Source organism: Mastigoproctus giganteus, chromosome 2, assembly GCF_048544385.1.
Source record: "Mastigoproctus giganteus isolate SK-2022 chromosome 2, ASM4854438v1, whole genome shotgun sequence".
In the NCBI taxonomy this organism is placed as follows: Eukaryota; Metazoa; Arthropoda; class Arachnida; order Uropygi; family Thelyphonidae; genus Mastigoproctus; species Mastigoproctus giganteus.
In genome coordinates, this window is record NC_143576.1 from 209,304,673 (window position 1) to 209,323,762 (window position 19,090).

The window sequence follows — 19,090 nt, forward strand, 5'->3', positions numbered from 1 at the left end:
AAAGCAAACATCACGTGGTATTGAAAACAAGCAAAAGATAGCTTCAAATGGTTTGATATAAAACAAGTAACTAACCAAGTAAAACAAAACAAACTCATCAACAAAAAAACTAATGTTCCAAAAAATTTCCTAATTCATTTTACCTGATCTCAATTGTAATCTCAATGGCATCTTTTCACCTTCTAAATCCTATACACTTTTTTTTTTTCAACTATCACTTTCCTTAAAAACACCTCATCTCATTTGCTTACAATTACTCTCTCAATTACATTATGATTCTCTCCACTTCAAAGGTGATACTTGTGCCTATATCCACTCTCATATCGATTATCAGAGTTCCTAATCTAAAATTTCCTCTTTATAATTTACTTTGCGTAGTTTAAAATCTCATTAAATTCATTTGGTGTCTCTAGTGCTCTACCAACTTGACAACTCACCCAGAACCCTTGGATTATATTTTCTCTGAAACTTGACTTTCCTCAATCTAACTCTCCTACTAGTGTAATAATTTTACTTAGCAATTTTAATTCAAATGGCTTCAATTTTCTACCTGTATGGGCACATCCAGTAGAAAAGGCTGAGGCCTCGGATATTACTAATAATCTTATACAACTCATTCATTTATCACAACTCTAATACAAATTTAATTAGAATAGTGACAAATATTAGTGATCTGCATAATTTATAACCCAATTTTTCTTGGTCAGAATACTGTTTTAAAATTCTTAATATATTCTTAATAACTGAATCTTCTGGTCTCCTCCCTGCAACTTCTGTCTGCCAGGACTTGAACCTGTCGCATTCAACCTCTAAGTTGGGAGATGGCATTTCTTCCCTTGTTCTTAAAAAGTGTATTTCAGAGTTAATTCCAATTCTGTGTTGCCAATTTACATTCTCTTACACCATTAGTGGAAAAAGCTCTCTATGGGAAATTTCCACTAGTAGAAGTTTCCTCATAGAGAGCCAATGTTAAAAAGGGTTACAAATCCTTCCCATACAATTATTGTCTTACTGTGTTTACTCCAAATCCTGATGGAGCTAATCCATCAAATTACAACTTTTATACCATTTGGAAACCTTCACTTTTATACTATTTGGAAACCTTCACTTTTATACTATCAACTTTTAACACTATCTCATTAATGATCAACAATATGGATTCTGTCAGTGATGAACCAACTGATGTTATCTTCCTATGTAATCATCCATGGAAAAGTCTGGAGAAACTCAAGAATTCACTCTTGATATTTTAAAGATTTTTGATTACATTTAGCACACATGCCTTCTGTAAGTTTCTACAAAGGGTACTAGGAAAGTTTTGCAATATGACGCAACAATGAATCACAGGAAGCTGCTTGTTGCTGCATGTTGAGACATGTTCATACGTGCATAGTAGCCGCCGCGCCAAGTCGATGGGCTGAGTTATTCATTAGTAGTGAGAGTGTAAAGTGCTTGCGATGGCATCGTGGTCACGAAATGAGATAAGGACAGTTTTGCGGTATAATTTCGTGCGTGGTTTAACCATAGACCAGTGTTTAGAAGAAATGACTCTTGCACTAGATGATGATTGTCCACATCGTACAACGATATGCAGGTGGTATAGAGAATTCCAAAGGGGAAATTTCACTCTGGAGGATTCTGAGAGGCCGGAAAGGCCACGAACGTCAGTTACGGAGGAAAACGTTACTGCTGTGAGGAAAATGCTTGACGAAAACAGGCGAGTGACCTACGAACAGATAGAGGATACTTTGGGCCTAAATGCACCAGCAATTCGTTCGATTCTGCAAGATCATTTGCACGTGAAGAAACTTTGTTCTCTCTGGGTGCCGCATCAACTGACTGAAGAGCAGATGACACGACGTGTGACTTGGTGCCGGGAGATGTTAAAAAAGTTTGATAAGGGACAATCTCGGTATGTGAACAACATCGTGACAGGTGACGAGACTTGGCTGTACTATTACGATCTGCCGACCAAGGCTCAAAACAAAGTTTGGGTCTTTGATGATGACGACACACCCGTAATTGTCAGAAAATCCCGATCTGTAAAGAAGAAAATGATAGCTGTATTTTTCAAATCGAGTGGAATTGTGGAACGTGTCGTTTTGGACACGCAGAAGACAGTCACAGCTAAGTGGTATACTGAACAATGCCTGCCTAAAGTCATTGGATCTATGAAGAACCTGCGGACAAAGTCAAGAATGGACACCTGGTACCTCCATCACGATAATGCTGCAGCTCACCGCGCCAAAGCCTGCACCAAATATTTGACCACGACAGGACGGAAACTTCTCGAGCACCCTCCCTACAGTCCAGACCTTGCTCCCTGCGACTTTGCACTGTTCCCGCATGTGAAAATGAAGCTAAAAGGGGAGGCGGTTTTCCAGTGATGAGGACCTTCTACGGGCTTGGGACAACGAGTGTGCTTTACTCCCTGGTGAAACTTGGCAGAACTGGTTTAAAGATTGGTTTCGGAGGATGGAGAGGTGTATTGAATGTAGAGGAAATTACTTTGAAAAAATTAAATAAACAAAGCTGTATTGCAAAACTTTCCTAGTACCCTTTGTATATTACATTCTTCTTCTGAACTGAGTATGGTTTCTTTTAAGATTACCCAGCAAATGTAAAGATTCTCTAATGTAGAGGTTCTCTGTCTTATAATTTCTCAACTAATTCTGGCATTCACCAAGGCTCTGTTCTTTTATTTATTCTTTTCCTCCTGTATAATAATGACCATCTCCCACTGACTGGAAATTATATCCATTGGTATACTAATTCAACTAATCCTTCTCTGTATAAACAGATCCAGCTTCTCCGATATGCACCAGCAGTTTTTTAAATGCTGATTGCAGGTGAGGAGAAGAAAATCTAGTTAATTTCAATCCAGTCATGTCTTATTTCTTGGGGGTAAAAAATTTGCCCTTTCTATGCTCATCTTCAGCAGCACTCAACTTTCTATATAAGAGCACATATCTTTACTGAAAATGATAATAAATTCTAACCTTCATTGGAATAAGCATATCAGAAATATTGCTTTCTCTGCATAAAAGAACTAGGCTTTCTTTTTTGTTTTCGACGTTGCTTTTCTTCTAAACAACTGCTAACAGTGCAAAAATCAAAAATTAGTTCAATCCAGAATATCATTCTTATGCGTGAGGTGATCCCTCTAGAACTTCTATTAAACTTCTACACTAGTTAATTAATGTTCCCTCTCTAACAAACTCCCTTCACTCAAAAAAAGGTGTCCTGCAATGTACTGGACAAAGTTCAAGAGTTGATTTTGATGCAAAAAAATGAAATATTTTATTAAATTGATCATTCTCTGACCCCTACTCCTTATATTTTTACAGCCTTGGTATGTATCACTCAAGAATCATTAGAATAAATCAATCAGAAAATATTTTACAGCCTTGGTTTGTATCACTCAAGAGCCATCAGAATAAATCCAGAAATGACATTAATAACCATACTAAATTGGTAGTGGTGCTAGCATTTAACCCAATATTGGTGTTGAAATCATTATGAAGTTAAGGACTAATGCAGCACAGCAAGCTGGTATTGCTACACTAGCAATACCAGCTTGCTGTGCAACCCTGTTCAATATGTGCAATATGTGCAACCCTGGTCTGTTTGTATATCTCAATTAGCATAGTTGTCTCATGTTGCAGAGTTATTCAAAATGTCAAAAACATTTACAAATGAAAAATATGTCAACATGTAAGGTGTATGCAGCTTCTTCGATGGAAGTATCATGACTTTTGTAGAAAAATACCAGCAAAAAATATTCAGATCAGAGAATTCCACATTAAAAAATGTTTTAGAATGCACATGGTACTTCGGAGGAGACTGGTTCCTTGCCGTGAGCGAATGCAAAACATGAGCAACAATGGCCTTGGAAAAAATTACATTCTGGTTGAAGAGTGGCAAAACTCATGTACAAGTGTATACAGAACTTCCACGATGAATGATATTGCATAGACAAAGGTATGGAGGATTTTGCATAATGACAGGTTTTATTGATATCACTTCCAACAAGTGCAATGCCTCTTCTTACCAGGAGATCATACCAATCACATACAGTTTTGCGAATGATTACAAGCATGTATGACTGCCATATTCTGTTTATGGATGAGGCTGAATTTAGCAGTGGCGGTACTGACATGGAATTCACATTCTTGGGTGCAAGAAAATAAACCCGATGTAGTAGAACATAATTTTCAGTAAGCATGAGTTATAGGGTATTACAATTTACAGAAATTCAGGAAAATGAGAATTCAGGAAAATCAGCAAAATTTTCAGGAAAATGAGCTACCAATGTATTTAGAGGATATGGTTCTTGCAACACAAGGATAAATGGGAAAATAGTTGACGATTAAATAATCGCTGAATTGCAAAATAACTGAATTTCAAATTATGCATGTTATAAAACATACAAAAGTAATTCTTCAAGGACACAGATCATTATTAAGTTCAAAAACATGAAGGATTCAAGTATGGCTACTGATATTTCAACTAGAAAATTACCAACTTTTTTTGTGGAAGACTCCTGCTGAGATGCTTTGATTTCCTGGGATGGTGATAAACAGCTACCATTTTTGCTATCTGAAAACAAAGAAGTGTTCCAATGAAAACACTGAGTGATACTGTCTCATAAGCTTGTTCATATAATTTCTTTATTTTAGACACCAAGTGAAATTTATTTATTTATATGCTTTCATGCTCTAGACCCTCTAATTGTGGGTCTCAAACAGTGACGCTTTCACTTGGGGTATAAAACAAAGAAATTATATGAACAAAAATTAATGGAATTATATTAAAATTATCAGACTTGTTGCTTTTAAACTCTCTGCATTAATGTTCAAAGATATGAATGCAAACTGAAATGTAAATAAACAGACCAAAATAATAAAATATCAGTTAAGTATAAAATATTCCAATAATATTATAGTACTGCGGTGTATGAAGTGTTATATAATTGAATCTGGTGCTTATAAGTGAGCTAATGTCACAAATTATGAAGAATCAGATATGCATGCTTTATAATTAGGAATGCAAACCATTAGATGAGGACTTGTATTATAATGAAGATGATTATAAGAAACAAAATGGATTAGTCAATTAAAAGTGATTCCATTACTTTTCATTGAATAATCCTTAAACTCACTAATTAACATTAAAACTTTCCAAAATATAGGCAATTTTGAAGATTCAAATTAAAATGGAATCCTTAAAAACTTTTATGTTTGTTTAGGGTTCTGCCCTGAAAAAATATTAGATTCCATTCATTCATTCAATTTTAAAATTTAACTATAGTTAGTTAATGAAAATTTGCACTTTCAACTATAACTATTAAAGAACTTACTCTTTTTTTTACCACTGTGAGCAAGTGATGAAGTACTTGGATTTGAAGAGGCAGCCAAAATAAGAGATTTTCTAACTGGAGGCTTTGGGGGAGTTTCTTCATTTTGCTTGGCACTTTGTTGATCCAATAGTGATTCATGTGATTGTCTGTTATTTGTCGAAGATTTCTGTAAAATTATCATTTTCATTTTATATTTAATCATAATAAAAAAGGAAATTAAAAGAAAATTCTTATAATCACTCACTTATTATAAAGAAAGAAAGAATCAAAAAATTGTTACAAGCAGTTTTCTTGAAAACTAAAAGAGCTAGACATGTGGGAAACAATCAGATAATGTTAAGCATACACTGAACCTTCATTTCATATCAATAAAAACTTCAAAGCTCTCTAACAAGATCTTCATGGAGGAACGTAGAGCTCCATTAGGATTTAAAATAGTGGGCATGTTAAAATTTACAGTAGCATACGTTTGTTGAATTTCTTTGTGTATATCTTCAGCATGTCATAAGCATATCTGCCAACACTAAGAAATCTGTATTCTAAAACATTTTCAATTATAAATTATAAAAATACAGATCTGGTTCATATGCGAAAATGCATAAAACAGTGTTCTGAAATCTTTTTTCCAAATTAATAATAAAAATATACACTGCTCATTACTGAAAATGCCCCTACTTGAAAATCTGCATGCATTTTTTGAAAATATATGTCACAGATTTTATCTATACATGCTAATAATTTTCATGGATGAAAATTATTAGAATGTCAAGCTTGATGATGCAGAAACATCCAATGATGTGTCTACCACTACTACTTTGACATAGAAATCTGAAGTTTATATAAAAATGTGTGTGACTATCAAAATTATAGCAAAACAAAGATTGATGAAGAGAGCATCTGTCAAATTTTAATCATTAATTGTGAAATACAAAATATCTGTCCAAACCTGGTGCCAAAAAATTGACAAATGACAAATGTGAGCAACAAATTAGGGATCAACAAGTTTGCACTAACCTTTTGAATAAAATTCAAACAGAACCAAATATCATGGATAATGTCATCACAGGAGAAGAAACAGAGAAATTTTTATATGATCCCAAGTAAGGCAGAGAGCAAGCAATGAAATACATTGGCTTCTCCAAGACTAAAAACATTTTTTTTTATTTATTTTTTTTATGTAAACCCCAAACACGAGAGGTGTTAGAACCTATAGTACTTAGTATCATGCTTGGGTTGGAGGTTGAGAAGACGAAAGAAGATATTTGTTGACATTGGACTTAAACTTCTGTAGACTGTAATTTTCAGGAAATACATATGAAGGAAGGTTGTTCCAGAAAACGGCAGTTGGCTGGTGGCGGCACGTGTTCGGACTGTTTTGAAAGAGAGAGCAGGAATTATAGAAGCTAATTCAGAAGAACAGTGCCCATGGAAGTATCTGTAGAAGAGGCATGCAGCAGAAACAGTACATCTATGAGACAGCGAGTGGACAGACTCAGTTAGAGATGAATCATTAATTAACCTAACTGCCCTCTTCTGAATGAAATCAAGAAGCCTGAGAGAGGTTTTGGGGCACCACCTCAGATGTGGGAACAATATTTAATGGCAGGGCGGATTTGCGATTTATACAGAGTGAGCAGCTGTTTGGAAGAAAAGTAACGCCAAGAGCGAAAGAGAAAACCAAGTTTTTTAGATGCAGAAGAAGCAATATTTGTAATGTGCTTGTGCCAAGAGAGATTAGAAGTCAGGGTAATACCCAAAAGAGATATATCATTTTGCCTAAAAATCGGAGTGTCACTAAAGATAAGCATAAAAGTGCAGCCATTATCAACCCACTGCAGGATGGAAGCCTCCTCAACAATTCATGCTGAGGGAAGTGGACCATAATCTGCCACGCTGGTCCAGTGCGGGTTGGCAGATCGACCGTATTCAGCAGTCAGGGGCTTGAACCCCGGTCTACTCAAAGAGCGTGTGCTACTGCACTCCCGCTCCTGACCACTCGGCTACGGAGGCTAAGATAAGCATAGGAGGAGAAGAATCCTTTTTACGAGATATAAGACAAGACTGAGTTTTAGAAGGGTCGAAATCAACTAAGTTGTCTTTGCCCCACTGGAGAATTACCTGAAGATCGGCATTTAAGGAATTGGTAGCAGATTTTTGAGAAGTTGAAGCTGATTGAGCAGGACAAGGTTTCCCAAAATGGAAAGTGGAATGCAATGTGCTATCATCGGCAAAACTATGGATAGGATTTCCAGTCAATGGAAGATGGTCATTAATATACAAGAGGAAAAGAGTGGGGGAAAGAACTGAACATTGGGGGACACTGGCATTAGTGGAGAAGTTAAAAGACAGAGAGCCATCTATCATCACCCTCAGTGAGCGATCAGAGAGAAAACTGGATAACCAATTACTAAAAACAGTTGGCAAACCATAAGATGGAAGCTTGTTTAGAAGACCTTTATGCCAAACACGATCGAAAGCCTTTGAGATGTCAAGAGCAACTACTTGTGTTTCACCGAACTTTTCCATTGAATTAGTCCATAAATGGGTAGCGTAAGACAGAATATCACCAGTGGATCGACACTGACGGAATCCATACTGGCGATCATTGATCAGACGGAAGGTTTCTAGGTAGTTTAAAATTTGACGGTTAATTGATTTCTCCATTACTTTAGAAAGAGTAGAAGTAATTGCAATGGGACGATAATTGGATGGGAGGGATTTGTCACCCTTTTTAGGAACTGGCTGGATATGAGCAAATTTCCAAGCAGAAGGAAAAACACTTTTGGAATAAGAAAGTGAAAAAAGGCGGCAAAGAATAGGAGTAAGTTCAGGAGCACAGGTTTTGAGAACAAGTGCAGAAATACCATCGGGATCTGGAGCTTTCTGAGCATCAAAATTCGTCAAAATCCTACTGACATCCTTTTGACGGAAGACCACAGAAGGCATTGAATGGAGTGTGTTGGGAATAGTGGGAGGTGTTTTACCAAGACCGTTAATGCATGAGTTGAAAAAAAAATGGGAAGCTAGCAGGTCAGCTTTATCCTTGGCTGAAGTGACAACAGAACCATCTGGTTTCGACAGAGGTGGGAGCAGAGATGGGCAAAAGTTGCGGCCAATAGCTTTGGCAAGAGACCAGAATGCTCGGCTACCATTAGGGCAAGAAGCAAGTTTTCTACTCTTAGCCTGTTCAAACTCTAGTTTGGACTGGTTAATAACTGCTTTACAATTGTTGCGAGCTTTTGTGTAGGCAGAAAATTAAACTGAAGAATTAGAAACAAGTCAATTACGATATGTAACATTCTTCTCTTGAACAGCCTTAGCACATTTATTGGAAAACCAAGGTTTAGATAAAGGACGAGATTTTAAAGTGGAGTGTGGGATAAAGGATTCCATTCCTGCAAAAATAATTTCACTGACACGATCTGAGCAAACGTTGACATCAGAACTTTTGAAACAGTAATCCGACCAAGGAAAAGAAGAAAAGAAGTCTCGCAGGTCATCCCATTTTGCATTCTTGTAATGCCAAACAACACGAGGTTGGGAATAGCCATGATTTTGATTTGATTTGATTTGATTTGGGTTTTATCGGCGCATAAGCAACTTGGGCTATAATGCGCCAAGACCAGAATAGCCATGAGATAAAGGTTCCATTGGAGAAGAGACAATCACCACGTTGTGATCTGAAGTGCCTAAAGGACCTCTCATTTCGACCGTGTACTTAGAAGGGTTGTTTGTGAGGAAAAAGATCAAGCGTATTGGCTGTATGATTAGGATTGTCCGGTATTCTTGTAGGTAAATGAACAATCTGTGCAAGATCATTAGTAATTGCAAAAGCCTCAGCATCTCGACCAGCTGGGTCGGTGTGACTAGAAAACGGAAGCCAGCTGGAGTTGTGAACATTAAAATCACCAAGGAAAATTACCTCACTGTTAGGAAAGTTGGACTGGAGAAAGTCAAGTTGCAAAGAGAGGAAGTCAAAGAGCTCCAAGTGATTAGTGGAGTTGGGAGAACAGTAAAGACAACAGATGAATTTGACACAATGAGGGAGAGAGATTTTAAGCCATAGAAGATCGAAAAGAGGAGATTCCAAATTACCAAGTCTCTGACAGGGAATATCAGAATGGACATATGCACAAGTACCACCTTTGAGGCGAAAAGAATCATACAGCAAATAATCGGGCATCTGAGATGAGCAGTAGTTAAATCAACCGATAACTGAGACACTGTCAGAAAAAGTACATGGGGTTTGGCAGACTGCAAGTGGAAATGGACATCGTTGAGATTAGAATTGAGACCACGTATATTTGTGAAATGAATTTGGAAGTGCTTGGGAGGTTTAGATCTTTTCGCAGATAAGCTTGCTCTATTAGTTTGACAATTCATGGTGTATTCAATAGTAAGAAAAAGTGGGTGGGATATGCTGTATGAAGTAATGAAATTTTTGGATATGGTATACACATGGTAAGAATATACCCAGATCCTTGACATAACGTGGCCTCGACAATGCTCCCCGCATACACACTACTCGGACTTCCTCCAGTCACTATCTGGCAGAGTAGAGGTAGCAAGATGATGTAGCAAGAGGTAGCTAGTAACACTAGCTGATCCGGAAGCCCCCTAGAGAGTTACCAACAGGTTCGGTCTGGTGTACTAACTAGCGGCCGGCCTGCGAACACCGTTTTAGAGCTGTACCCTCGAAATGTAAGGAATATTGGATCTCACCACAATGTTCGTCATAACCTCAAAAGTCATCAATCATACTGCATGATGGAAGAGATGGGGAAGGGCTGACCGGAACTTAGCTCTAGAGACTAAACATAGGTTCCACCACTTCTAGCCTCCAATAAGCAAAGTAGTGGTATTGCACCGGTTGATGAGAGTCATCTACCACCTAGTACTGCCTGGTAACATAGAGGGGCGGCGTTCCTCCATGTGGTGTGAGCGCCACACCTAGACCCCTGCTTACGTTGGTTCACACCTGGATGGTCACCGACCATGTACTTGTGCATGGAGGTTATACCCAGGATTACTAACAGTCCCACCATCGTGAAGGTGCAAGCAGAGGATTTGGCTGTCACAGACCGTCCGGACTTCGCCGAAATTGGGTCCACTTGACTTGAGTGTTACCTGAATATCAGTTCCATCAGCGTTTTAGACTCATAGGTAGCAAGTATAGCTTGCTACCTGTGACAACGTCAAGGATGAGAAAATCAAATCTCAACCACATGGGGGAGAAAATCAAAATTCAACACTATGCTCACTATTTTCTTTGATAAAAAGATACTGTTCAATCAGAATTCCTTTCATAATGATAAGCATGTCAAGCTTGATGACGCAGAAACATCCAACGATGTGTCTACTACTACTATTACTACTTTGACATAGAAATCTGAAGTTTCTATAAAAATGTCTGTGACTATCAGAATTCACAGAAGCATTAATCACAGACATTTTACCTTCACGTTCTGAAGTGTTTGAGGAAAAGTGTTGGAAAAGTAAGAAAAAAAGGCTCAAACTGAAGGTGGACAAGTGGGTGTTCCATCAAAGCAATGCATCATCTGACAGTAGTGTTTACTGTACTACCAGCATGAGATGGTGCATCTCCCAATTTGGTTTCCCTGATTTCTTTCTATTCCCAAGTATCAAAACTTTTCTGAAAGGGAACACATTTTAGGTCTTTGAAAGAAGCCCACTAGTCTATATTGATATCAACTAAAACCACTAAAACTGATATCAGTAAATAAATATCAGAAATTCTTCCAATTGTGGTAGAAAAGAATGGCTTCATGTAGAGCTGAATACAGGAACTGCTTTGTAGATTAAAAAAAAACATTGGTACAGTCAGTCCTCGTATAGCACAATAGTTGTATTCCTAGAAACCCTCGTGCAATACAAAATCGTGCAATATAAACAACAGGTCCTATGGGAAAAATAGGGTTAGGTGCCGACCACCCAAGATTGAACACACATTTGTAACTAAAACATTACCAAACACAATAAATAGTTGTAATAAAATATGTAAGTATTTTATTACGACTATTACGTAATAAAATATTGCTAATGCTTTTACTTCTATCAGAAGAAAACCTGTTTTTTGTTTGATTTTCTATCCAAACAGATGACAGCTGTTTCATCTCTTCCAATTCTTTGTTTCTTAATCTAATGGATTTTAATTACACTTTGAGTTGTTCCTGCTATGAAAGTTGTTTTTATTTTCTCTGCATTCTTTGTAATTCTCGGCGTTGCCTCATTTAAGTCTGTAGCACGTGCAATATCACATGGTCTTTCATTTCGCTCAAAGCGTTGCACAATTTCATATTTTTTCTTTATCCGCAGAGGCGGACTGGCCATAAGCCTTACCGGGGAAACCCCGGTGGGCCGGAGGCCACTGTGATTTTGGCCATAAACCATAGTATGAGGGCACTATAAATTATACCGGGTAAGAATTTTTGACCCAGTCCGCCTCTGTTTATCGATATTGCTTTTCTTTTTCTCTCTGAATCTGCAGTGTCTTCACCAGGACGCTTCCTTTTCACACCTTTTAAATATTTTACTCATTTTTAGGGAATAAAGCACAATTACAAAATGAGGAGGCATGTCTGATACACATAAACAAAGCTGCGCGCGTGTAGCAACTGAATAAACAACACCGAAAAGGCAGAGATACACTATTAACACCTCACATTTCTAGGGGGTTACTACCATAAAACAATAAAAATCCGGTTGCCTTTCTGCTAGTGGAATCTGTTATAAATTGGTAGTAAACTTGATCTAATTGCATTTGCAATTATACCGATAGCTGGAATTGTGTTGGTTTTTACGTTATTATGGTGAAATGTGTTTCCCCTTCACTGATATAAAAAACATAAATACATTTTCAGAATCTTGTCTTCATTCCTATCGTGTTGCGTTCGGTTGGGGTAATTCTGCGTTCGACTGCCATTTCTTGTAAACACAAAGGCGAATCGTGCATAAGCGAATTCAGTTCGTGTTATATAAGATATCGTTCCCCTATTTATAAATCGTGTATGATCGAATTCGTGTCGTGTAAACACGTGTTATACGAGGACTGACTGTATGTTCAATTTTAACTTACTATGACGTCATTCTTGGAACTTTCTGACTACACCATACATGTCCCTAAACATTTAAAAGTAATACTTCATACTTCTGTCGCCCGACTTTACTGTTTGTATTTGAAATAAATAATGCATAACAAATATAACCTTCACATACACAAAAAATATGACCATAGCTTCCATAACAATACTGTTATGGAAGCACAAAATTCAGTCAAGTTACATTAAACAATAATTATACTTAATATTTCTATATTTGTAATAATGCTTTAATTTCACAATCAATAAATATCACATGCAATAGCATGATCAATTTATTTCATATCAGTTGAGATATTTCAAAGCAACCAGAGAAGGCTAGTGTCTTTATTTCACTGAACAATAGCTAGTGACAAAACCTAAATATGAAGTGTTTCTGTGGGATTTATCTACATACTGTAGTTTCAAAATACAAATTATAAATAATTATTGTGTAATTACACTACATATGTCTCCTTTCTTTTCACTTTTTATCTTTGAGGTAAATGATTATTATAAATATTTATAAAGAACTGTGTTTTCTGAACCATAAGATGCACTTTTTTTTTTCTGGGAGGTGTTGTCTAAAATTACCTACATCTTATGGCCCATAAGGTATATATGGGCCTTAAAAATTCATCATCATCGACAGAAGTCGAACTCAGGTCTTTTTCACCCAGTGTGGGGGGGTGGCAATTCTGCCAACTGTACTACCCACGAGGGCATAGAGGTATCAGATTTGCAAGTACAAGTACTAAATATAGTTTTTATAATTGTATCTTTGTAGAGATATTAAGTGCCTTTTTGTTAAAATAAAATATTTTTTATATTAGAACATTCCAAAAAATGAACTATACCTCTGATTCCAGAATTGACATTACTTCAAGGCCTTTTCTTGGTGGCTTCATGGGTGTGGAAGTAGCTATAGGAACAGAAGTAGGCAAATTCTTTGAGCGAGGTTTTGGAAGGGGAGGAACCACTGGTATGGTATCATCACTTATGACATCAACAGTTGAATTTTGTGTACTGACATTTACTTCAGTGACAGGCTGCTGTTCGGAATCCTGATATAAATGAAAGTAAGATCCTTTTGTAATCAAATAACTAACTTATTCATATACATTTCAGAGATAATAAACAAAACTCATCAGAAAGAGAAAAATTAATAAAAAAGCTTATTACCCAATTCATTCATGATTTTTCATAAAAAAAAGCACATCTTAAGAATTTTCATTCATTATCATTAAATACTTTTAGGAGATAATATATAGCTCGTTTATATAACTATTTTTTGAATGGATTTCTCATATTTATGGCAAGCATAAATTATTTAACTCCATCGTGAAATGTTATGAAGCATTTTTTTTTTGTTTGTTTGTTTATTTTTCTAGTACATAAATTTCCTAACCTTGTCTGGACATTTAGGTATATTTACAGATGAAACTGGTGGAAGGTATGAATATTGCCAGTATAGTGATACTTCAACTGCACCTTGAGGTTTTCCATTTGCCTATGAAAAAAAGTAAATTATGAGATTAATGAATGTTAATGTTACTAATAGTCTAAATATGAATTATAACCTGGAATGCACATATATCGTATGCCCCATTTACTGATTATAATAATGTTAACAATTTTAGGCTGAAAATCATTACCTACTTATTTTACATTATAATAATAAGAAGAAAAAATATTTTTTTATAAAATCCTTCAGCAGGAATAGTTTTTCATAACAGATTTTACCAAAAGCAAGCAAGCAGTTTTTTTTTTTTGGATCATATTTTTAAGCAACTTGCAAAAATGTAATAAAAAATACAGTTGCCCCCGTATCCACTGATTCAGTTACCTGTGGTAAACCACGGAAAAAAACGGAAAAACTTAACATGTACTACTCACATGTCCAATACGATGCTTCCTTTTATTTTTTACAAGGTCGATTTTAAATCGAATAGCTTCCCTTTATTTTTTGCAATGTCGCGTATGGTTTGGTCACCAACATTATAATGGTTCTTTAGAGATTGAACAGATGGACCATTTTCAAACTTTTGAATAATTTCAAGTTTTTGTTTAATTTGAAAGCACAACTCTTGTGTTTGCCCATCATTTTCCCAATTTCTAAAAAAAAAAAAAAAATCCAACATCCCTCGCATAATAACGAAACAAAATTTGTCCTTTTGTGGTGCGACGGAACACAACAATCGACGCGACACACTAAATCAAACTAAACATTTGGTCTCTCTTTTTTTTTTGTTTTGAGCGATAGGTGTGTAGACAGTGGGGGGTTGCAAGATAATCGGTACATTAATCTCCCAATGACGACTTATAACGGCACTTCTTGTCGCTTATTTACGACTGTTTATACCTAATCTAGTTATCACTTCAATTTAATGATTTCTGTTTTTTTTTTTTTTTTTTTTTTTAATTTGGAGCCTTGAAGTGTCCTGGTTAATCCACTTCCCAGTAAATCAAGTCTGCTGTACTTTATTATTGCCGTATTTAATATTGGTAATGTCTTACTGTGTGTTTAATTCATCAATTAAACTTTATTATACATATGTATGTACAAGAAAATCACGTTATATATGGGGTCAGCAGGTGTTTGCTTATATCCGCGGTTTCAGCCATCCATGGTAGGCCTTGGAACGTATTCCCAGTGGATACAGGGTCTTACTGTATTACTAAATATTGGAATGAGAGAGAGAGATATTATCAGGATTTTTACAATTTAATACACCACTGCATCTTAAAATAATTGTTTCCTTTCCTGATTAGTGAAAGAAAATAAATAACTTTGTGTTAAGTTTCAAAACATTACCTGGAATAACTGAAATACTCCTTTTACTGTTTTATTCTGTGCTAAAGGAAGGAGAGGTACTTCAGTCTTTCCAAGATAACTGGTTTGTTCAGGATCAGTATCATCAAAAACATAGATCTCAAGATTCTGTAAAAAATAATGAAAATAAATATAACAACTTTAGGAAAATGTACAGTTACCATGCTTATTCTGATATGTAACTGGTTATTCCCAAATGGGAATTAACATTGGGAATTATGGGAATTATGTGGGTTAATATATGAGCAAGAGGAATGGTCAGAAGATTTTAAGACTACAGTAATGATAACAGCATGTGGTACCAGACTTACATAAGTCTGGTACCACAATTTAGGAAAAAAATTTCTAAATACCCTAGATGATTATTATTTGTACCAGCATGTCAGCAATAATATTAGGGATGAGAATATTCTTGACCTCGTCATTATTCACAAATTAGACGATATCACAGGGCTCAAAATACAAGAACCATTGGCAGGTAGCGATCGTGCAGTCGTCAGTTGGAAGATGAAGAAAGATGTTGCAGTAGTTAAAGGTAAAAGCATGGGTTTTAATTTCAGAAGAAGGGACTTTGACAGCTATTAATTAGGCAGATTGCAAAGTGAGGGTGAATACACTTGAATTATGGAATATCTTTAAAGCAAAAATCACAGAAGCCATGAATGCAACATACCATTAAGAAAATATTGCAGGAGGATTTCAAAATGGATGAACGCAGAGCTGGCCAGTCAAATAGAGCAGAAAAAGATAGCATGGGATAGTTACAGAGCAATGAATAGTACTGAAGCCTGCAACAGATACAAGTTGATTTGTAACAGTAGTACAGATAAAGTTAGAGAGGCAAAGACTGCATATGAAAAACCACTGGCCAAGGGAGCAGAGAATGAGGACAAGGAATTTTTCACATATGTGAATACAAGGAAGAAAAAAGCGAATCTGATTGGACCCTTATGCACTGGATGTGGGAAACTCTTCTTCAAAGCACTCTTCTTCATTACTTCCAATTATAACCATTAACAACAACAATAACACAGGTACCAACACTGAGTCTACAGGGTGTCTCAAAAATATTGGTAAAAACATTTAGGGGAGGTAGGTAACATCTAAAGGAATGTGAATCGCATAGGAACCCATAACCGGAAATGTCACGGGAAAGTAGTAGCAGAAATGGCACAAGACAGTAATTAGTGGCAAACATTTATTTGACATAATATTAACAATGGAGAACGAGATGGATGCATTTCATGACATTCCAACAGATGCTCGAAGGTTCCACCATGAGACACGATGCATACGTGACACCGACGCAGCATGGATTGGCGGACACAGTCGAACACACCTAGAGTTTTTTGACAATAGCAGCAGCGCAGACGAGTCTCACCCTGAGATCCATTTCCATCTCCACAGGCGATTCATACACGATAGATTTGAGGGGCCCCCCCACAGAAAGAAATCAAGGCTCGATAAATCAGGTGAGCGTGGAGCCAGGCAACGGGTCCACCAATCCATCGACGCCCAAAACGCCTGTTCAAATGGTCACGAACACACCTTCCATAATAGGAAGGTGCCCTGTCATGTTGAAACCAAATGTTGCATCTCACATTTGTTGGAACATCGTCAAGTAACCCTGGTAGAACTTGTTCAAGAAAGATCCGATATTTAGCGGAGTTCATGCGGGATGGTAACAGGTATGGGCTGACTACGCAGTCACCGACCATACCTACCCACACATTTATTGTGAAGTGATATTGTGCCGCATGGGGGCGCACACCGTGTAGGTTGTCGTGAGCCCACACATGAGCATTGTGCTGATTGAATAAGCCTTCCCGAGTGAAATAAGCCTCATCCGGGAACAAAACATAGGCTGGAAAATTCAAGCCTTGAACACTTTCTTGGAGAAACCACTGTGCAAAAGCCACAAGTGCAGGATGATCTTGGGGGAGCAGTAACTGAACCCTTTGGAGATGAAAGGGGTGTAAGGAATCGTTGTGCCAGACACGCTGTACACTGCAACGAGACACTCCTAAGGCAGAGGCAACGGCACGTGTGCCGGTAGTAAGATTATTCTGGATGGCATTCAACACACTTTCTTCCATGGCGGGAGTTTGCGTCGAATGTGGTCTGCCCACACTACTCCTGTTACCTCTAAATGACCCATAATCGCACAAATTTTGATGCATACGTGCAAACAAACCATGGTCCGGTACATGTCTGTCTGGGAAGCGTTCTCCATAAATTCGTTGAACGGCTCACCCATTGCCCTCTGCTAATCCATACACTAGGTGCATGTCTGTCAGCTCACAGTTCGTATACTGATGCATGCTCTTCATGCGGCGACTAATGCTTGAATGAGTAAACCAGAAATTTTCCCTCTCGTGAACTGATGAACAGTGCCGTCTACCGACTTATGGTGACATTTCCGGTTATGGGTTCCTATGCGATTCACATTCCTTTAGATGTTACCTACCTCCCCTAAACGTTTGTACCAATATTTTTGAGACACCCTGTATATGGAAAAATTTTTTGCCAAAAATAAAAAACTGTTCTGAATACTGAAATCTGAACACATACCTAGCATATGACCCAAATTGGTTCCCATACCAGTCCATATGTGTCTTCATTTCTCTCTCTCTCTCTCTCTCTCTCTCTCTCTCTATAATCAACAGTGTGCCTCTCAGCACAGGTGCTATACCTACTATATCTCTACGGCATGAGATTTCATCTTTTTTTTCTTTGTTTTACTCATAAACTTCTACTGAAGCAGGTGGAAGCATTCCTATAAAAATACATCTCAGGAATTTTTCAAAGATATTTTGTGATTTTCTGGGTGTTGCCTGTTGCATTTTTTTGCAAAGTTTACATATTCTACAATCATTAATAACCATTTACCAATCATTAATAACCATTATCTAGCGATATTTCTTCAAGTTCTCTGCCCATGGACAGGTTTCAGTTTCCAATGACACCAAGCATTCCTATTTGCATTCTTTTCTTTGCAGCTTCGTCTATCCAGTATTTCCAGTTGTTCCTCATATTTCCCAGTAGAGAGTTTGCAGCCAGTTCACACCCATCCATTTAACCTTTTTTTTTTTTTTCACTCTGAAGCATCTTCAATGACACTTATACTTTGTAAAAGGTTTTAAAACTACTCGTTAACCATTGTCATAAAGCAACCATTCATACCTTTACAGCAATTTATTTAAAGTTATTCTTAAAATAATTTTATTAAAATTTTTGCATACAATAAGAATTAACAGAAAATCACATTCACTTACATTAGTTCTTAAATATTTATCAAGATCTAAATCAGTATGAAGTGGAAAAGTCTTATGATCATTGAATTCAGGATTATTAGATGAAGTTACAATAGCAGTGTCTTGGTCAGGTAAATCATAGAACTTGTACATACAATATGCTGATGGCTGTAAATCTGAAAATACATAGGTATATATATATATATTAAGTTCAGCACAAAACAGATATTCATATAACTATAATTTTTTTATTAGGAAAACAATAAAATTAACAATTATCCATACTGTGAATTGATATTATGGAATATCAATTCGCAGTATGGATAATTGTTGGTGACACATTCTCATCCCTTCCTACACCAAATGTAGCAGTGGCATACATTAAAAACTTCATACTTTGTTATGTGAAGGATGGTTTATTATACTTTTCACCAACTATTAAAAAAATGAGAGGAAGGAGGATCACACAGATTTTCACTGATGACTTCCAGTTGTCAATGAAAATCTGTGATCCACCTTCCTCCCATGAAAATCTGTGATCCTCCTC

At 36.7% G+C, this 19,090-nt stretch overlaps 1 protein-coding gene across 1 annotated transcript in view; it reads right to left on the bottom strand.

Moving 5' to 3' along the window:
- Window positions 1-4,417: 4,417 nt before the first annotated feature.
- LOC150090021 (protein fantom-like) overlaps window positions 4,418-19,090 on the bottom strand; it is a 234,503-nt gene continuing 219,830 nt past the window's right edge. The window contains exons 25-30 of the mRNA XM_090390151.1: window positions 18,565-18,719; window positions 15,272-15,397; window positions 13,865-13,966; window positions 13,314-13,520; window positions 5,360-5,525; window positions 4,418-4,599 (exon numbers count right to left, since the gene is read on the bottom strand). Coding sequence (XP_090246277.1) covers window positions 4,418-4,599; window positions 5,360-5,525; window positions 13,314-13,520; window positions 13,865-13,966; window positions 15,272-15,397; window positions 18,565-18,719 — 938 coding nt within the window. The remainder of the gene's footprint in view (window positions 4,600-5,359; window positions 5,526-13,313; window positions 13,521-13,864; window positions 13,967-15,271; window positions 15,398-18,564; window positions 18,720-19,090) is intronic.